Source organism: Antennarius striatus, chromosome 11 (genome assembly GCF_040054535.1).
Source record: "Antennarius striatus isolate MH-2024 chromosome 11, ASM4005453v1, whole genome shotgun sequence".
NCBI classification, from domain to species: domain Eukaryota; kingdom Metazoa; phylum Chordata; class Actinopteri; order Lophiiformes; family Antennariidae; genus Antennarius; species Antennarius striatus.
Window position 1 is genome coordinate 4,380,958 of NC_090786.1, and position 21,978 is coordinate 4,402,935.

At 40.5% G+C, this 21,978-nt stretch overlaps 2 protein-coding genes and 1 non-coding gene across 3 annotated transcripts; 2 read left to right on the plus strand and 1 right to left on the minus strand.

Moving 5' to 3' along the window:
- Positions 1-865: 865 nt before the first annotated feature.
- LOC137603721 (myelin and lymphocyte protein-like) lies at positions 866-4,838 on the plus strand. The gene is made up of 4 exons (XM_068327440.1): positions 866-1,042; positions 3,618-3,785; positions 3,889-4,014; positions 4,500-4,838. The coding sequence occupies exons 1-4, from the start codon at positions 950-952 to the stop codon at positions 4,572-4,574; spliced, it is 462 nt and encodes a 153-aa protein (XP_068183541.1). The 5' UTR covers positions 866-949; the 3' UTR covers positions 4,575-4,838.
- A 1,246-nt stretch (positions 4,839-6,084) lies between these two features.
- On the plus strand, positions 6,085-6,177 carry trnai-uau (transfer RNA isoleucine (anticodon UAU)). Its single transcript is given in 2 exon segments — positions 6,085-6,122; positions 6,142-6,177. It is a non-coding gene; the product is annotated as a tRNA-Ile (tRNA).
- Positions 6,092-15,783, minus strand: mrps5 (mitochondrial ribosomal protein S5). The gene is made up of 12 exons (XM_068328225.1): positions 15,726-15,783; positions 15,176-15,313; positions 14,584-14,709; positions 14,326-14,439; positions 14,075-14,194; positions 13,389-13,423; positions 8,844-8,934; positions 8,611-8,657; positions 8,051-8,108; positions 7,272-7,334; positions 6,922-7,058; positions 6,092-6,841 (listed from the first exon to the last, which is right to left on the minus strand). The coding sequence occupies exons 1-12, from the start codon at positions 15,772-15,774 to the stop codon at positions 6,617-6,619; spliced, it is 1,203 nt and encodes a 400-aa protein (XP_068184326.1). The 5' UTR covers positions 15,775-15,783; the 3' UTR covers positions 6,092-6,616.
- Positions 15,784-21,978: the final 6,195 nt, after the last annotated feature.

Sequence of the window (21,978 nt, forward strand, 5' to 3'; positions counted from 1 at the left end):
GCAGAGGCGCCCTTGAGCAAGGTGCCGTCCCCTCCTTTACAAATTGTTCATTTGAGGCGCGCCAAGAAGGAGCTGTCTGCCACTCTACCTCCCTTGCATGCCTACAGGCCCCCATTTATGTGTGTGTGTGCTACAGGGGCCTGTACTCACTAATGTATGTATGCATGCGTTTGAACTAGTAACTACAGTATGCTTTCTTAACTTCCCTTCGGGGATCAAACTAGTATATAAATTTTTTTTTTTTAATTTAAATTGTTGTTCTTAAATACAATCTGTTTGTAATTCGAATAATTTCAAAAGTACACAAATCCATAAATAGGATTTGAGTTTAATTAGTCTTAAATCCCAATTGTTGCAAAATATTCATCATTTACCCAAAGAAAAACATCCATCTGCAACTTTATTCCTACTCATAACTTTTTCTGCACATCTCATATACAGATAGACTACCAGAGGAACAGACAAAATTCAAAATACTAAAGTTGCATCTCTCAAAGTCACCTAACAATAAGCACAACAGAAAAAAAGAGGACCAAAACATGATTTTTAATCCAGCTGCTTATTCTATAAAGAATTATAGTGTGTGTTTCATCTGAATACAGGAACCTAAGAGTCATAATAACCCAAACTACATGAAGTGTATTTTCTCGTAGATATTTCGGCTGCCTGGAACTAACCATGGCTGCAGGGCACTAAATACCTGCTTAGGTTGTTTGAAAATGCCTTCACAGGTCAGTAGTGCACGTCAAACACTGGAGCTGATGGACGTGAAGGGTGGTGCAAGGAGCTGTTTGTGGGAAGGGATCTTTTGCCCATAATAGCAGAACGGGTTTGTCTGCTAACTTACCTTCCCTATAAAGTGGGTAACACCTGCTGCTGCTTTGTCAGTTCGTAGCAGAGGTGAGGTCGCTCTCCGTTGACTCGGCACAGGGAGAAGGATCAGGCAGAGATGGCTGCTACCACTGCTCAGCCTATGGGGAGCCTGCCCAGCGGACTGGGGATATGCACCACAGCGCCGGATATATTTTACCTGCCTGAGCTGGTGAGTGCACGCCTGACCAGGGACAGAGCCGCTGACCTTGAAGGCTGTTATGAAGGCATTATTTCCATTTTTGGATCCGTTTCTCAAACTGCATAATAGGTGTGATCATTCCTTCAGTCACAATTTTGTCCATGGCCTTGAAACGAAATTAAAATTCATTTTTGTTATTCTTTTTTTTTTTTTTAAATATATTTTCCTGCAACTTTAAGGCAAGATGATGGCTCCTGCAATGTCATCATGTGTTTTAATCTTCTCCTAAATATCTGCTAAATATGATCTTTAGTTGAAATCTGACTTGCAACGGAATAAAACAAAACATTTTTGGGAAAACAGGAGCAGATGAAACATATTCCCTGCACAAGAGGAACCCTGGAATCTTTTCACAGCTCATATTTCATTCATATTGTATCCGTGTGCCACTAATCTAAGAAAGAATGCGGCCAAGTCTTCCTCTGACCGGATGATGACAAAAGATAGAAACTGCTCATATGACCGTTGGAGAAGCACCTGAGCAGGAGGAGGTGTTTCATTTCATGTGTTTTAGATTGTTTAGTTTAGCTTGAGTTTATCTAGGGATGGGTTGGATACACTGTTTTCCTAGGCAGCAGGAAAAAGAGAGTTAGAAAACACTTGTAAAATTTGTTAACCAAAATGAGTAGAAACTTCCACATTAAAATTCACCTGAATTTAAATGTGGGATTTCCTGCCTGTTTTTAAAGCCTAGAAATGACCACAGCTTAAACAACCAATGATAATCCGTTCAATCCTTTCTGAACAGAACAGGTGGGGAGGAATTTTCTACAGTTGTACCATCAGACTTGAGTAAAAAGGAAAGACAGTGATTTGATTTATGATCATATTTTTTTTATCACAGAGCGGAGGCTAACTTATATCGACCAATCAGGGCGTTCTCTCTTCCTGATTCGTCTTTGTTTTGACTTGCAGGTCGAAAGCTGAGCGTTAATGTAATTCCATCATTAAACCTCATCTCCTCTTTCAGCATCTTATTTCCACTCCTCCTCAAAATCTTTGCCTTTTTACTTCCTGTCATCGTGTGACTGTATATTTTTTATAGGCAGTAAAAAAAAATTTATAGATCAAATACGAGTTTAATGAGGCCTTCAGAGAGGGTGACGCCTTTTCTTTATCGCATCAACCCGGAGCTCACACTTGTGAATAAATCTAAATGTCTAAGCAAATAGAATTAACACATGGAGTTGGATTGATAAGACATGGGAAGAAGTAAAACATTCAATAATTTCTCTTGGTGACCCCATATGTTTGCTTAAATAGCATGAATTGTGGTTATTTCCAGGAGGAGGGAGAGTCTTGACTGGTTTTCGTGATAACAGATCCATCAGGTTCTCCTCTGTTGATTCTGTCGCATTTAAAACCACACAAACCAAAGCTGCCGATTATCACACAATTTCACTTTTTGTAACTCCGCCAGGCGCGGTGTGACACAGCAAGAGAATTCCACGGAACTGGAGTGACATGGATGCGATTAAGAGTCTTATCTGAAGAAACCTGGCAAACTAAACACCACCCATCCTGCGCTCAGACGCTCACAAAGTAAATAGCAATGTTTGTTTAAGCAACACTGAAAAAGATGTAGCTTCTGATTCTATTGATGTGTCGTTAGCTGCTCCAGTTTTTGGATTTTGTCCAAACCCTCAGGCTGCTGCCTGGTCCTTCAGTGGTTCTGAGAATTAAGACGTTTCCACTTGATTGAGCCCGTTTACAAAGATGGAAGCACTGATCTAAGGAAAAGATGTTGGTTTGTTTTTTAGCCTTAGACATCTGATCCGTGTGTCGCCGTGGAGATGGGCGTGAACCTGTGTTTGAGAAATGAAACAGGTGACCTATCAAAGGTCGTCCAAGTCAAAACATGAAGACATTAGCATGAACATTAAGACGACTGTTGACAGAAAACCTGGACAGGAATTTCTACTTTTTTTTTTTTAGTTAAATCACGAAAATGTTCATTTAGTATATTCGGTGCACAGGCAATACAGAAATCAAACTTTTTCCCTACTGCTGATTTTTTTTTTTTTTTTACATTTATGGTCCATGTAATTGATTTTATTGATCAAGTAGTATATTGATGGAACATATGGGATTTTGAGACACATTCACCCGATGATTTGCAATGTTAAATACATGGAATACCTTTAATGTCCTTCAGGAAAAGAAAAACAAAATGATCTCAAAAACAACCCTTCAATGAAATAAACAACTCATCCAGAAGATGATATATAATAAAAGACACATGGAGGAACACAGAACCACAGAACAGATGTCAGCTGGATGAGGGGAAGTTTATGGGCTAAATATGGTAAAGAAAAAGAGAAATAAGCTGAAGACAAAGACTAGCAAATTAATATTTTAACTCTAGTGAAGCATTATGTTGGAGTGAAAATAATAGTATATACTCACATATGGATCTATTGGAATGATGTTAGCATTCAGGTTAGCTTCCTGCCATGACACTTCACACCCAGACAAACGAATACCCTACCTGTAGTCACCATTTTGCCATCTTCCCATCCATTTAACTTCCCTCCATCCATCCCAGGTGTTTGGCGGCTTGGTGTGGATCCTGGTGGCGTCGACCCACGTGGATCCGCCCAACCCACTGGGCTGGGTGATGTTCGTCTCCGTCTTCTGCTTCGTCGTGACCTTCCTCTGGATGATCATCTTCGCGGCCGGAGGTCATAAGAGCAGCTCCGGCTGGGCCGCCGCTGTAAGACATGAACACGCCGATGGGAATGAGAGAACGACTGGAATGAACGAGTTGGACTGGGAATCAAATGAGAGTTCTAATGTGATCTATCCCATGTGTGCAGGACTTTGCTTACCATGGCCTGGCAGCATTCTTCTACCTCAGTGCGGGGGTAGACCTGGCTTACATCACCTTCTTAAAGAAATTTTCTGGCCCATTCAAAAGCTACCAGATTGACATTGCAGCTGTGGTGAGAACTGATACCAAAAATCTCAAATAAAAGCATCTGTTTTACTGCATTTATGCAGGATCTTTATATACTTTTATAGCGGTTGTGGTTAGTGATAATGTTAAGGTTGAGGTCTTTATATTTGTGGAGCTTTTTTACTTTTTTTTTGTCTCAAAAACATATTTGCGTCAAAATTACCTGTCATGGATGTACAGCTACAGCATAGCAAACAGCTAAGTTTAGCTTAGAAAAACAATAGTGAACAAGCCTGGGCTCTGTTGTATAAAATATATTCACCAGTAAAGCTTAAGATCAACAATTAACAAGCTATAATTTATATCTTTAATCTGCACCTGAATCTAGCAAGTCCAGATGTGTTTCATGAGTACACTACATACAGTGAACTCATTAGAACTGAGTGGTTTGAAAAAGGCGGTAAAAGAATCTTTTTGAGATAGAATGTATAAATTCCCAGTTTTTCAGTCTTTATTCCTTTGTGTTTCCAGGTGTTTTGTTTCATAGCCACCCTCCTCTACTTCATCCACACCATCCTCTCATCCTTCCGATGGAAAAACTTCTAAGGAATAAAGCCTCACGCCGAAAAACATCACCGTCAACCCTCCGTGGCTATGTGTCTGGATGTGTGTGTGGATTTACCTTCGAGCGACATCCGTCTGTTTAGATTCAAACACAGATTATAATCTTCATCAAATTGGGGATTATATGAGGAGGCATCATAAAATCTGATCAACACGATTAAAGCCAATGAAGAATTTTACCCTGAACGTAACACAATCTTATGAATCCTGTCATTTTGTTACACATGGGCTCAAGTTTTCTCACTTTTTAAAATTTTTTTTTTACCATTGTTCGTTTCTTTTTATAGAATTATGGACTTTGGCATAAACATCATTACAAAAGGTTAAAAAAAAAAGACCACTGACTACCTAGAAGTTGAACCTTTAAAACATATTTTTTACTGCATTTTTACTTAAAGAATGATGAAAGAATTATAAACAATATAAATGATAACGTTTAATGTATTGTAATGTTGGTGTAATCAGTGGTGAGTTATATCCTGATGATTTAATAAAGACATGATAATCAGCTTCGACTTGGAGCTGATGGAAGTTTGGTGCATGATGATGGATAACGAATTAATTTATAACCAGGTCACTTGAACGCAGCTTCCTGAATTAAAAACACAGCTCTGCATTTGGGTCAAAGGGCTGACTGTAATTTATTTGCTCTAGCAGGAGATGAGAACATCCCTCACAAACAAAGCTGCAGCCATGTTAGCTTAGCTTTAGCACTGAAAATGTGGTTTTATCCTGCATGTTTTTGAATCAATGAAAACCAGTTCCCTCAGGCTGAAGTCGACCCGATGTAAACCATAAGATTCACCAAACAGAGGAACAATAGTGATGTATAAGTTTTAGGTTTAAGGTCTCAAGATGAAATGTATTTTTGCCATTTTTAAAAATATTTTTAAGATTAAAACAATACATCAATGTAACATGGATGGAGTCCTTGTTTTACTTTTGCTTCTCTGAAACATTGATTTATTACTTTTTTTTTGCTTTTATATACTTTCACTATAAAACTTTTTGTTAAAAAATTATACAACCCAAGGGGCCCATACATTACTTCGTAATTAAACGATATCACTAGAAACAAATCGTTTATTGCTGTATTATTGTTATTTTAAAACACAATACTGTCAAAGGTGTGTTCTTGAGTTTTTAGAAAGTGACTTGGCGTCACTTTCTCCCTGTAAAGCGCCACCTGTTGGTCATTAACATATTGTCCTATTATTCAATCTGGACACCCATTCATAACACAATCCTGTAATAAACAGATTTGTCCTGTGGTTCTTGTTTCATTTTGAAATAAATTTTTTTATATTTTTTATAATTTCTGAGCGACCAGCTGCTAAACATGCCTGTAAAAAGTGGGTCAGTATTTAGAAAAAGACATAAATGAAGGTGTCGAGCTGCAGAGCTACAGGATGAATGTCCTGGAAGATTTATTTCTTACGATAAAGATCCCAATTCTAAAGAAATCCAATTTATACATGAAGCACAACAACAAGCTCCAGTGGCGCAATCGGTTAGCGCGCGGTACTTATAAGACAGTAGCTGTGAGGCAATGCCGAGGTTGTGAGTTCAAGCCTCACCTGGAGCAAGTCATTTTCACATCAGTTTTTCAATGAAAGAATCTGAGGTGTGAAGGGAAGGACTTTGATGCAGATGAATTACAGTTGAATTATCTTTAGTCTGTAGCCTCTCTGGGATGAAAACCCGAGCCTTCTGGAGTTCAGATCGGTTTACAGATATGACTTAAAGCTTAAGAGGTAAATTTTTTGACTTTATTTCATGAGTATAAACACATTACATTACATTAATGAGTTTGAGATCTATACAGGATGTGGGAAAGCTCATTCTGTTTTAACAAAGGTCACAACACGACTGTCTTCCTCTGTTTATTGTGTCTTATTTCAACACGCCTTAAGGTTCTCTTCTCAAAGCTACGGGTCTGGGTCCATTCTGGCGCTGCTGGCCCATACAGTCCAATCATCCGTCTCGTGTTCCGTCATCAATCCGCCCGCCTCCCTCCTCTCGCACTAGTAGACGGAGCGTTTGACATTCGCCCACACGGACCGTTTGAATCCCTGTGCCGCTTTGATGTCCCTCCAGTCCAGACGGTTGTTTGGTATCTGGTCTTCTGGCTCCGGGTCGAGCCGCGTCTCGTCTGTGGGGCTCGCCACCACGATGGGCAGCGGGTCTCTCTGTGGCTGGAACTCCACCACGTGGAGACGCTTCTTGTCGGCCAGCGTTTGGTGGGTTTCCTGCGGATTGGAGGGAAAACAGGAGGTGAGGATGAGATTTAAACAAAGATCCCGCCTAGTAGCCTGACGTCGCCCCTCACCTGATTGGTCAATCCCTTAAAGAGGGCCTTGGTGATGTTGAGGATATTGGTAGAGCCTTCCACTTTGCAGTACATGTTCTTGATGCCAATCAGCTTGCACAGTGTGATGATTGCCCGATGGCAGTGAAGACCGTAACCTGAAGACAGGGTGAAGAGAACAAGCGGTCCTAATAAATGTTTACTGGAAAAAAACTTCCATTTTATTTTTTTCTAACTTATGAGAACTACAGGCATTAGTCGACGCTCTGCAGGTTATTTGTCTTTAAATCAAAAGACAAATAAATAAACACTGAGGAATATTTACTCATTTATTTTATATTTGCTTGGATTTCATCCAAGTTGGAACGCACCATCGTGTTGTTTCTTCATGTGGAGCGTTGTCTTCTTGAACTTGGATACTATATCATGATAAACTGTAGAAAAAAGAAGAAAAGACACTCACTGGATGTTCATCGAGGTGGTGGTGGTGGTGGTAGTGGTGGGAAGTGAGCAGTGTATATAATATAAACCATGTTGATCCAGAAGGTGTCCTCCTCTTGATGGAATTCTGTTGTGCAGAACTCCATCAAGCAACAACAAGAAAGATCAACACTTGTGAGCACCGACTGGATGGAAATACATCCTATCAGACAAACGGGTCAAACTCTAACAGCTAACTTTCGCCTCCGTTGACGACCGATGACTCACGGCCATTAATCTTCCTCTGGAGCAGCAGCCAAATTGAGTTTCACAACAGGAAAGAATGTGGGACGCATTCCTACTGAGATAACACATGTGTTTCTAACAGTATGTCGCCTGTCTGAGGACCAGAAGGCAATCAGAGGCGATGGCGTTGGTCAAAGAGGGGAGGAGACAGATGAGATCTTTTTTTTTCACGTCATGTGACTCAGATTTTTGAGCACAACTCTGTTCAACACGAAGCGAACAAACAGTAATGATCCACGTGTGAAACAAACGGTTCTTTTATAAAACGGAGATGTAAAGATGAAGAAGTTAAACTGTGGGTCCCTTCAGAGCTCAGTCAAAGACCGAGAATAGGGACGGATGAAGGAGAAGAAGAGGAGGAGGTGCAGACAGGTTGAAAAGAACATGAAGGAGGTGTGAAGGTGAAGCAAACACAATGACTTACTGCTGTGGTCGTTGTATCGTTCTACATAGTACAAATACCGCAGCGCTTTGTTTTTGGCCTGCAGATGATGACAAGAACACAATTTCAGGGTGCAATCATTATTTTAAAGATTATATTAGTATTAAAGACGTAATATTAATATTCTAACAGTCATTTCACCCCTGTAACAGGAGGAATCACACACAGGAGAAAATACTGGATGTAGTTCTCATGGTAATCATCTATATATGACAGGATTTCTTTAAGTCATATTTAAACTACCTAAATGTGAAAGGACAAACTAGTTACTTAACTTACAGGTGATTCTATTTGCAGTGTTGTTGGTCTTAAACCGTGAAGCAGCGAACAGTAATGAGGTTTAATGGGATACGATCCAGGAGAATTCAGCAAGAGACATTTGGATTTGTGGTTTTAGTGTGGCTTTAGAGTCAGTTTCATTGCAAATGCACCAGAGCAGCTGCTAAAAGAAGCTCATCAACAACTCTGGTTCGATTTCAAACAACAACAAATGAAGGTAGAAACATGAAAACAGACGATCTGACTTCGATGAATAGTCTCACCTTCCTCAGAGCTGTCCTTCTGTCTGCGGATTTACCCAACGCAAAACCTGCAGAGGCGTAAGATGACAAAGGTCTTTGAGACAGAAGATGTGGTTAAAGAAACGCTTTTTATTTGTTCTTTATGCCGATTTGATTGATCCTAAATCTATGTGAACACATTAACATGTGAAATAAAGAAACTACAGGAGAAATTATGAGGGGATGAAGCCTCTCTGTTAAGGTTTGATTCAAACCTGCAGCTCCTTTGCCATTTCCTGTGGCGACAAGACAGCTGACGGTCTTCTTACGGCCCTCTTTTGCCGTCATAGTGAAGACGTTTTTCACCTGAAAGCAAGAAGAGGCTGCTGTGTTTATGTTGTCAGATGGATGAAGCTGGTTAATCTGATAAACTGACCTCTAACAGTTTCAAAGGTAAACAATAATATCACTAATAACACACCTGCAAAAAACGTATATAAGATAAACCATCAGCAACTTGCAATGTGGCTTTGGAAACACCAGGGGGCAGCAGTGATGCGGTGCAGAGAGGACAGCAGAACAGTTAGAAAAAAGGAGGAAAGAAAGGACAGAAGGGACACAAAGGGAGAAGTGGAGGAGAGGAAGAGCTGTGATGTCATCAGAAAAAGGAGGAGGAGAGGAAAAGGTGAAGAACTGTGTTGGAGTGGGTGGAGATAAGCAAAGAAGGAAAAAGAAATGAGAGACAAAGATGGAAAAGGGGATTTAATGCCACTTAAAACATGACATTATGTAGAGAAATGAAGAGAACAGACAGAGAGGAAAGCGGGAAATGAAAGACATGAAAATGGAAGACGGAAAGGAGAGAGCAGAAGTGGATCAAATCAAACACAAAGCCAGACAACGACGCTGCTGAACGGCCCTGATAAATAAAACCAGTCAGTCAAAACAATGAACTCATTAAATCGACTTAATAAAGATAATTAAAGCACTGATTAGAAGATATCTTTATGAAGCACTTTTCTACAGTGTGTCATGAATTCAAACTACAGTTTTAAAGTCGTTTAACGCATTTAAAACTCGTGATGGTGCAACTTCCTGTTACAACTTCTATATTCCAAATTGGTATGTACGGTTTGTGGGATGTGGTCCAGAGAAAAATATCACAAGACAGGTGAAGCAGTGATTCAATGATATCTTTTATTTATTATCTACTGTATTTGCTCAGTGGAGAAGATGTGAATGTGACTTTTGACATCAATGTGTTCCACAGGGCTGTGTTCTCGATGTCTGCTGTGGTCCTGACCCCAATCCTCCCGCCATCGCCCCGCAGCCACATTATAAACCCTTTACTGAAATGAGCGTTACATCAACCAGTGAAGCTGAAGGCAGATCTTTACTTTGAAGCTCAAACTCAACTCTATTCTGTCTCTTACTAGCTCTGGCAGCCATGAAAGTGTCGAGGTGAACTGTTTGTGGGTTTATTGTAAAAAGCTTCTAGTGGGCTCTCCATCAGCTGCCTGAGTTTATTCACCTCTTTGTTTTTGGGGGTTTTTTTTGGAGTTACTTCCAAAGTCGGGGTTTCAGGATAAAAATAATGTGCATGTTGTGGGAAATTTCTCAATTGGCTGCTTGGACAAACGGAGCAAGGAAAGGGAAAGGTAGTCGCTTCCCGGCGACGATCACAAAGCAGACATTCAGCTGGAAACTTTTTTTGGGGGGAAAAGTTCTGAAAGATGCCAATTTAGTGATTTGTATTACCATTTTATTTTCACCAAAGTATCAATCGGTTCAAGGATTTCGGCTTTGACGTGGGCACTGTGTTCCCCTCCAGGATTCTGATCTCTTCTCTACTCTTTGGTTTTCTATCCATCTTAAACTCTGGTGTTTTTGCAGTCATACATGTTAACATACACCCGCATGTGTTACCGAGAATAAAGAAAATGGGTGAGGATCCAGACCAGATGGGATCTCAAACATGGTTTATGTAGCGCAAGGTTCAACAAGTTATTCATTGTCATGTCTCGATACTTGGTTACCATCGCTGTTAGAATTTCACGTAAAAATCTCCAGTCATGTTTCGCTTTGGCTTTATATTTGTCACTTTTGGTGGCGATGCAGCAGTTTTTGGCAGACAATCCACCGCAGAGCAGATGGACGAGTGTTTCCTCCACTCGGATGAGCGACAGCTTGGCTGTGGGAGGATATTTCTAGCCCGCTGTCACTTCTGTTTCATTTCTTATTTTCTAAATCTGTTGCTTGGCTTCTTCCCTATGTGTATATATCTGTATACGTATTTCATTTAATGCGAATTTCAATGAAGATATTTGATTTTGTCTGCGCTTCCATGAACTCCAGTCACCTGCATAAGCATGACATTTAATCCAAATGGAAGTTCTCACAAAGCTCATCCATCCTGCCGTCTGTTTACTTGCAGCAAAACCTTCAAGGTTATTTCTTCAGGGACACTTAAAAAAAAGACAAAAACTCAAGCTGTGACCCCGACAACGCTCCATTTCTGTTAATGAAATCATGGAGCCCAAAGAAAGGCCATGAAAACCACTTTTCTCTCTACCTCACTTCATCTCTTCACTATTTTTCTGTTTTACCTCTTCTCTAGGGAATTCCTCACATTCTTTTTCATCACATTAAAAATTTGGGGCAGCACAACTAGCTGAAGGACTGAGTTTACCTCATGGAATTGTGAGACACACGCTCTGGCATGGAGCATCATTAATAATTAGATCCAGCAGCTTTTCCATTGCTTGTAAAGCACCGATTGAAACAGAAATGCACTAAATGGTACAGTCCTCTGACCATTAGCATTTACTACTGAGCTACCATGGCAACCAAAAGGTCTTATGTGGCAGAATGAGGAGGTGCTAAAGCTACCGTGGTTGGAAGCCGATGAGAAAATCACGACAGGCTTGAGTCATGTTGATGAAGAGGTCCGAGCATTTTCACATGTCACGGTTACAACGACAAGCTACGCTGAGTCGGCGCAATCCCCGTAATGGACGACGACCTCCAGAAGCCGGTGCGGCTGCATTGAAGCAGAACTTTAACTTTCACTCCATCACCTGCTCTTCTTTCAGCTCCACTTTGGTCTCAGATCAGTTCAGAGTTCTACATCGTTCATTTTCAACATTTGATTTCTGTTTGGTATTCAGCCTTTTTGGCCAAGGACGCCTGAGAGGATGGGTGGAGTCAAACCACCGATCTTCCCATAAATCAGTAACTCACCACTAATGGAGTAAACCACAAATCCATATGTGTACTTAGTTTATAATTATTTAATGATTATCTCTGATATAATTAATATATTACAGCAGCTCCCTCAAACTCTCCCTCCGCCTCTCAGACTTAGTCTGTGCGCTCTCCGACCATCCGGGTGGACGTGAACGCTAATGGCATTCCAGCGTCATCGTCCTTGGGAGACAAGCCTTTTATTCCAGTAAACCTTTTTCATTTAATTAGGCCTGGATTTATTGTGGCGCGCACACACACACACACATGATATATATTTATAGAGACAGTGCCAGAAAAGCATCCTGCAGTTTCCAGGGGGAAAAACCCAACGTCTGGACACTACTCTTAATCATTTAGGTAGGACGACTGGGGAAGACTTCTAATGTGACGCGGCGTGCGCGCACACACACACACACACGGCGGATACAGCTGCAGATATTTATCATTATCTAACACTGTGTGTGTGTGTGTGTGTGTGTGACCTTCTAGCATTACCCCATTAGTTCAGTGGGGTCCATTAATGCTAAATGAATTAAAGCAAAATGCAGCACGACAGACCCGGAATCCAAACGACCTGCGCCCGTTCAGCTTATCTTACGCAACGCAGCAGCTTTGTGTGTAATCGTTTTCATTCGGGGGGGAAGGGGGCATCAGCTCCGGCGTGTTGTGGTTCAATAGGGAGTCATGTGACTTCAGCATCAAGCTTCCCCAACCCCGCCACCCCTGATTTATGTTTTATTCATCTGTGCAGTCAGGACATGTGGAGTGACCCCAGCGGGTACATGCTGAGAAAGTGAAGTGGATAAGTTAGATGATGGAAGTAATTCATATTCTCAAGTCTGACCTTGCCTGCAAAGGGATTCGTTCTGGGTGGTTAACTCCCAGCCACATGTATTATATAGATATATCAATAAAATATATATATTGTTTCTTAATAATCTGAAGGCCTTTCCAGGCATTTTTTTTCATTGCATTTCAGATGTCTTTGTGACTTTTTAGATGAAACATTGAAGACACAGCAGGACTGCACGTTTTGATGAGGATCTTATCAAACGACAAAATGACACTGGCCTCCAGCGTCGTACGTGCGCACAAGTCAGATTGGATCATGCGGCAATTGGAATTTCCTGGATACAGTCCGCCCTCCGAGGCTTTGGACATCATTATTCCATGCAGCATTATTTATTTATTTGAGCTTTGCTGTTGTTGGCAAACGGGCCTCAGAGGCATTACTAAATTTATAGTCATACCATCCAAAAAATAATTAATTAAAAAAAATCTTCCAAAGAGGCAGATCAGTTTTTCTATCATCTCTTTACTCGATTCCCTGACCTTGAAAACCTGCCTTTAGAATCTCAACTCAGATGAGTATCAATACTTTGATTATTTTTGCTAATGGTAGCTTCTTCAAGGATCTATCTCAGCAGCGCTTTAAGAGACTTCTGATTGGATATAATCTAAGTCAGAGGTTCCATCTAATCTCACTCAAACTGGGCTCTCAGTTGTTGACCGATGACAATCACATCTGTGTTCACGGTTGGTTTATTCAGAGAACAGAGAGACACTCAACTCACCTCAAGGACATATACTTGAAAGTCTTCGTAGGTTTCTGTGGGGACAAATATTAATAATAAGAAAAAATGTACTTTATAATCCCCTCGGGGGAATTATTTTTCTGTTTAAATACGGTTAATTAAATGTGACTTTACACACACACACACACACACACACACACACACACACTTTAAAAAGCGTGACCTCTGAAGGGTGCTACACTCCAAAAGCCGCCTGTTTTACTCTAAGTAGCTGATTCAGAAGCTCCAAGGAGAAAACACACAATCGCACGTCCTTCACAGCTGGAACGTTAAGTCAGCACCAGTGAGAAACTAAATCTGATCACAGAGAGGTAACCTGGTTAAAGCTCTCAGAACACCACATCCTCCAGACCCAGCGGGCATCAGAGGGCGTTTTTGCAGGCAGAGCGAGTGTTTTTCCCACAGTGTGAGCTTGTTAGCCCGTCGACAAAGGAGAGGAGTGGGAAGTAAAGCAAGAGTGGATGTGAAGGAAACGGTAACAAGAACAGCGAGTGGCAGAAGAAGACAGAAGCACAGAGTTGACTTTCTAAACAAGGAAATGGTCCCCATTTGACAATTCTGTCACATCTCCATTAAGACTCATGGGCCACTGTACCGGCCTGCTCATCTCCTCCTCTCCTTCACACACTCTTCATCGCTCCTCCGACCACAACAGTTATGTTCACCTTGGTTGGGTCCAGGATCCGGGGGGTTGAGGCTGATGCCACCCCACGTGTGTCCTGTCCATCCTCTTTCCTTCTTCACCTTCGTCCTCAGCCTCTTCTCCCACTCATCCCTGAAACGCACTGCACAAAGACACCCAAAGGTTTGTGGAGATTCTGAAGTCTCATTTTGCAAAATAAGGTTGTTGACTTATGACTCATTTGTGTTTTGTTGGGAGGTTTTTGTATGACTTAAGCAAATTCTGCCGTCGTACACATTTCAACATGGGCTTCCTGCCGCTCAGCATCGTTTCTCTGAGTTATAGGCTGTAGAATCCCGTGCTTTGTTACTGGGATGTTCAAACCAGGCCACAGAAAACCAGCGCGGCCTGTGAGTTAAAGAAACAGAACCAGAGAGAAAGAGAAAAAATGTGCAGTCAGGAAGAAAATAAAACCTTCAAAACTCATCCTTCCATACCAAAAGCAATCAGGAAAAAAAAGAAAGAACCAAAGATAGCCTGACTAAGCCTCACCCTCTCCGATTCTCTGTCCGCGATTCAGATCTTTCTTCACTTTGCGCTTGCCCCTCTTTCCTCTGCCTGACCTGCTCCCGGCGCCAGTTTCTGCCAACATGCCTTTCCACAGCTCTTCAGCTGTCACTGTAAACACAAACAGGAAACAAACAAACTGGTTGTTATCTCTGCTTTCCTTTTATATCCGTAAGAAGAGTAAAATAGAGTGATGGGGTGACGTCTGGCTGCCATCCTGACTTCTGCTGATGGGAGTCGGATGAAACGCAAAAAACTGGTACTTCTCTTTCAAATGGAGCCGGTGCTGGGCTGTCAGTTAAAGAAGACGCCCCGGAGATTACAGCAGAGCCACACTTTGCCGATTCCAAGCCAGACGTCGTCACGCAAAAATGTCCAAAGGCATCCTGATTGTAACTTTTACCTTTACACATGGGGACTTTTTTTTTTCTATACAATAATAATTCTCAACTACAGGTAGATAAAAATGAAAACATGGAACTACTTTGACCACATTTCTTGAGATTTTCTAGTAAAATGCTTAAATATAAGTTCATCCTTCATTCTCACTGTACCTTCTGGTTTTAAATTTACTTACATTTGTTGAAGAAGCTTCCATGTCTGCTTTGCTGCCAGGCTGGAAGTCGGGGGTTTACTAGGAGAGAAGTAACCGAGACTCGACAGGCCAGCCGGGTTACCTGAACTACTCCACAAGCGGAACCGAACGGCACCGAACCTGAACGGGAGGAACGGAAAGAGAGAGGTGACAAAACTCCTTCATGCGCTTAAGACACTGTACAATTAATCAGTCATCTTCGCTGCGCCACCGTGCCGCCCCACAATGCATTTAAAAAAAGATAACAGTATTTTTTAAAATTATTATCAGACATGACAACGAATTTTTTTAATAGATTTTATAGCAGACCTTTAAAAATATCACTTTTTGAGCGCAAGCTGTTTTAATACTGCATATTTAAAACTGTCGTCACGGAAATACATTCTATGGGAAAATGACAGGCTTGTTCAAAGATAATTTAAAGGTGAGTGAAACTAGTCGCCTTTTAAGACAGAAACACTGTAAAAATACGCAGATATTTGCACCAAACGTCTTTAACAAGAGGTGGAGGTAAGAAAATGAAATATTTCACCTCTTGTTGCAATGCGGAGGGCACAAAACATCCGTACGGACGCCGCCATTTTGGAATTTCAAAGGGTCCTTCGGTGGACAGCAACAGCTGGCCTTTAGCATGCCTGTTGAAAAATAGTCAAATACGCCAGTTGCTGTTAAAATTAATTATTAGATAGATAGATAGATAGATAGATAGATAGATAGATAGATAGATAGATAGATAGATAGATAGATAGATAGATAGATAGATAGATAGATAGATAGATAGATAGATAGATAGATAGATAGATAGATAGATAGATAGATAGATAGATAGATAGATAGATAGATAGATAGATAGATAGATAGATAGATAGATAGATAGATAGATAGATAGATAGATAGATAGATAGATAGATAGATAGATAGATAGATAGATAGATAGATAGATAGATAGATAGATAGATAGATAGATAGATACTTTATTAATCCCGGAGGAAAGCTTAGCTAAATCATTAAGCTTTTATTTATAAAGCGGCCTTTACTGGAAAACCGAAGAAAAACAAAAGAAAAACATTAGTAAAATGTAGACAGAAGATAAAAGGTTTAATTTAAAAATGTTTAAAAAAACATATTAAGAAAACATTCACAGCAGAGCCACACAATTATAGTTAACCAACTTTTAATTTGTAATGTCATCGTCAAACGAAGCAAGACAACATTAAATACACATATTTTTTAATTTATGATTAAATATAAATGATAATGAAATACAATACAAAATTATTATTTCTTATTTCTCATTAGCATACCTTGTTGAGCAACATAGAATATAACTTCCTGTCTTTTAAACATGTATCTGTTGGCTGGAATTTGTTTGCATTAATCCTTTTAAACAAGACTATTTTAATTATTAAAACCTGCTTGTAAACACTGTGAATAATCTCAACACAAATTATATGTTTGTGCCTTTCCTATCAGCTTTCAGTTCCTTGAGGAGGAGGAAAATTTTGAAGATAAACAAATTATGTGGATTTTTCTCTCAGGAAGTGTTTTGATTGCCTTTTTTTTAATGAAATCCTACAGAGACAGGCTTTTCAACATTTCTTCTGAAATGAATTATCCCACTGAGAGCACAGAGGTGTGAAGATGAATGTGATGTAGAAATGCTGAGAAGAGGAGGCATAAGAATGGTGGAGTAGAAGAGGTAATCAGATACTGTTTACAGATGGAAATACAAGAGGTGCATGTCAATCATCAGCCTGAGTGCATTTGGGAAAATTTTGAACAATGGAAAAATGTTGTCATTGCATTAAAAACTGCAGTACTGTATTACATATTTAATCAGTATATGTGTTTCAAAAATAGAAACAGGTTGTTGTGACACAGATACTGTCCGCCATATACATGCTCGTATGTTTATGTATGAATCTGGACAATGTCCACACAGCTGTCTCTGAGCACGTGCAACAGGCCACCAATAAACACCTCCAGCCTTTGGACATGATTGCCTGAATGACTGGTGATTATTTGCTGAATGCGTCTCACTTTCATCCCATTCAAGATGATTTCCTGTATTATAACCCTCCCCACTCCTCTGAAATCTGCTGAAACACGAACAGCCACCCATCTGTGTGACAGCAGGAGGTGGGGTTTTACTCTTCAAAGAATGAATGCCTCTCTTCTTGCAGCTTTCCTCCAAAATAATTGGCAGATAATGACAGATTCATCCAGGGTTTCATCTAAGAGAGAGTCACTTTTCTCAGCTTTGAATAACAGTGAGAGGAAGAGTGAAGACTGGGAAAATATTTCTTGAGGTAAACAGAGCAGGGTTCTGAACTTCACAGTTTGGAGACGTTCTATATCTTTCTCTATTTGGAAATACAGAACTGCAGCTCACTGAGAAACTGCTGGTGATGATGCAGTCTCCACCTCATTCTGATGTGAATAAAGGACTAAATTGAGTCTTATAGACATTTATCTAGTTGTTAATGACATTATTTCGCTTCATATATCAACATGTTAATTCATCAAAGGTCATTATGATTTCACGTACAGTTTATGGCAGCAGAAACATAATAAAAATATGTTTTAGTGAATGTGATCATTAAGTAAATGCATCACTTTTGAGCACCTGATGTCTAATATGTTAATTTAGATTTCCGAAGCACCTTAAAGGTGACATGTGGTCGTGACCCAGCTGGAGCGAAAGCATGAAATAGGAAAAAGCGGTTGTTAGAATCAGTCGAAGGCTTCGTCTCTGTCTTCAGGTCATCTCAGCATGACACAAATCGATACCAACAATCCTCCCTGTCACCTCCCCTCCCGTTTCTCCCTCAAGCAGACGAGATGGGACAGGAGGTGAGGGGAGGTGACGGCGTACCTCGCTTTAACTCGGATCCGTGAGTTTTGCCTGAGGGAAGCTGTTTAAGTCAAATTGATATAGAAAGAATTAACATGAAACCTCACGGATGAGCTTCAGGGACGGACGCAGATTAAACATTTGGGGAAGATTCAAGGAAATGTTTTTTGGAGCAGCTGTTTTCCCTACAGCAAAACTTCTGGGTGCATGTTTTCATGCTAAGAGTCACAATGCATGTGCTGCATGGAAATAGGAATATATGACATTTTCAGAATCTTAAATGCCACTTGAAGAAATGCTAATCCTTTCATGGGAGACATTATAGACTAATAATTGCTATAAATGATGCGGATTGACAGGAAATTTAATTAAATAAAAAAGAAAATACGATTTTCTCTATTTTATTTATTTCCAACCTGCTGTATCGTTTGACTGTGCAGCTCAAAGGAGAAATTCAAGACTGAATAGCAGAAAAAATTTGTGAATAACACAAGGAGTCTTCATCTTCATCATCATTTTCCAAAGACAAACTGAAAATCCTCATATTAAAGAAGCTAGAAACCGAAGATGTTTGACATTATATCTCAATCAGCAAACCCTGGGGATCAATAAATGTATTTATCCATCCATCCTCTGCTTTCCGTTCTGATGTTATTTCTGTGATAAATGCAGTCACGCTTTTTTTTCCAACCCTGCCACAATCCATAAATGAAGGAACTCACGGAACAATCAGGGACATTTAGGCAATCATGAATGTATTCCAAGGTGTATTAATGTCTAACATTTCATTACCAATGCACTCGATGAACACTATAAAGCTCACTGATTGATTTCTGGCAACGCAAACAACTGGAGGGAAGCTTTCCTCTTTTAGCGGCTGGTGTGAATATTGAAACCCGGTGACAGCGGCCTTGACAGGCGATGTCATTAAATTATGTCGGAGGGTGTGGAGGTGTAGGGAAGGAAAAAAACATTATTGTTGCCTGGAGGAGTGGTAGATGAAAGGAAATAAGAGAAAGACTATCATAGGAGAAGGAGGAAATTACTAAATTCAGCTGTATCACACGTTTGGCTTGAGGAGGAGGAGGATTGATATGGAGAACTGAAGGAAGCTGAAAGAGGATGAGAGCTGGAGAGAGGCAAAAAAAAAACAACACTTAGTGGAAGTGGTGAGAAAGCCAGGAGGAATGTGTGTGTCGTTTAGTGTGAGTGCTCCAGTCCTGTCTTTATTTGACAGCAACAAAGGAGGTAAGACAGCAGAGGATGAAATGTGGTGGATGAGGTGGAGAAGGGAGGTTTGCTCCACCTGTGGGGGGGGAGAAGCAGGTGACGGCGGAACGGGAGTCTGAATCCATCTGACATGAGGAAACTCTTCAAAAAGGATGGGAGGGAAAGAGGATCCAGGAGTGGAGAAAGGAGGGAAGTCTGAGCTGGAGACGTGACCTGGAGGGAAAACTTTAAATGTCACATGACTGGGTGGAAGGGATAAACAACAATGGAGAGAAGCAATAAGAGAAAAGGAGTTTCATTGTCCTGCAGGACGGAATATTTTAAATGAATGACTTTTGAATGAAAGAAGAGAATGGCTCCTTTTTACAGTCAGTTTGTTGATTTGCAAGTTGGGTTACACAGTTAGATAATTCTGTCATCTTTCTCTCTTTATCATGGGGTCATTTCAACCAATCAGGTGGAGAATTTTCCATCTGGAAAAGTCTTACATCACACTTATCAAACTCAAGGCCCGGGGGCCAAATGTGGCCCACCACATCATTTTATGTGGCCATGCAAGAGCATAAAACATCAGTGTCTAAAAATAAATACGTCAAAAGCATGCTTTGACCTGAAACTACATTTCCCACAATGCAGTAATTAATCTTAGTTTAACCGACAACCACTTGTGTTTGATGTTATTTGTCTTTATTCACTTGGATAGTTTGATCCCTGATTGATGGAGTTCTGTGGGTTTCATTAACCTGACAAAATAGAATGTTATGTTAGAACAGACATTTTTTACGTGCAACTGTAAAGTTTGTAACTTGAATAAGAAAAACATTCAGAGTTATTTAATATAAAGGAGTAGGTACATTTACTTCACATTACATTGAGTATCGTTTAGTTACATTTATAAGTTACATCTGGCCCTTTGAGGACAGCCATTATGCTTATGTGGCCCTCGATGAAAATGAGTTTGACAGCCCTGCATTAGATGATCTGATTTAACCTCTCTGATGCTTTAACTTCACCTCCAGGGTCAACATGCGTGGTCACCCAAATCTTGGTTTTGTGATAGTTTTTAATTGCAATCATATATTTATTTTCTCATTTTCCAGAGAGATTGTTTTTTTCGTTTTGACATCACTCAATCTGGATCTCTCTGGCTGTCGTGATTTTCAGCTGGACCTGTCTTCATTTTTTTTCTGATTGACTTCAACCTGACAGCTGAGTGAACCCAATCTTTCACCTCACCTGAACCTCAACCAGCGCCTTTCCTCCGGACATCTGCTCATTACCCACGATTTGTCTGCCTGTGCCAACTTCCTTTAATGTCAGACACACTGTGTCATCGTTCACAATTTTTAAGGTGGAGAGAAGGCCGGCTGCCAAAACCGAGGCCAGCATCACATTTTCATGATGAGCCGACGGTGATGGAGATTATTCATCGTTACTCCCTCTGACTGAAAGGTTTATCACTGTGACATCACAAGCAGGCCAAGTTTAGTTTAACCTGCAAGCAACATTAAGATCCTGCGTGTCTTCAAACCTAATAATGTATAAATGTATTCAGACTCAAAATGAAAAACAAACCAAACCCAGAATGCTTTGCGGAAAGAGGCAGAATCTGAATCTGCGATTTTCAGCAGGAAAGAAAAAAATTTACACCAAACTGGTGCAAAACTGATAAATAATTATTTTCTGAACCATAATGGAACTTATTTACTGTTGAGCTGACGAGTGGCGTCCCATTTCCCTGATAAAGATGGACATAATACGCCCCATAGTCCTGTTTAGGGGGCGCTCGGTTAGAGAAGAAATTGGGACTGGACCTATATATCTATATACACATACATATACTGTATATTTATTAATAAATAGAAATTGCTTGCTTCGATCCAAAAAGAGATTTCTTTTCGTATCAGGCAGACTTATAAATCTTCCATCGTGTGACGGGCGTCTCTGCAGGATCACGTACCAAATCGGAACTTAGCTACCGCCAACACAAATCATGTCGGCTTTGGACGCGGCCCAGAACCCTCGAGTCTTGCAAAAAGCCGTCGCTAGTTACAATGAGAAATGTGTTTATTAAATAATTGCCGCTTCATTATTCATCCGACCTGCATTCCGTACTTATTACACTTGTTGAATAATGTAAGCAGATAAATAATTTACACCCAGATTAAAATGGCTCTGGTTTTAGCTGCTGGTTCACAATTAGCTGAGAGGAAGAGCGGCAAACGGACAAAGAGAGAGAGGAAGAGGAGGCTCGGGAAAGGAGCTGGTAAAATATGGATTCAGCTACACAATAATTAGGCCGTAATTTAATTGATTTTCTTTAATGGTGATGACAGAGGGCACACGACACATTTAGTGGCAAAGACATTTTAGCATCTGGGGTGAAAACTGACCATATTAACACGTGTTGAGTCACGCGTGTCTCTCTCCATCCAGAGTGACTCATGTAGCAGAAAACAGTCGTACCATTAAAGATTCCGTTTGAGATGCATGGATCCAGTCCAAGAGTTAATGGCGAGCCGGTGTAGGAGACGGTTTTACACCCACCATCATTTAGTTTCTTTTTGTAGGAGACAGGAGAGCAGGAGAGCTTCGTCCTTGGAGAATGCGTGGTGTCCTCAGGTGGATGACACTTCCTGCTTTCCACGAGTCAGGAAGAGAGTTTTGGGTCCTGTTTTGGATAAATGATGGACGATATACT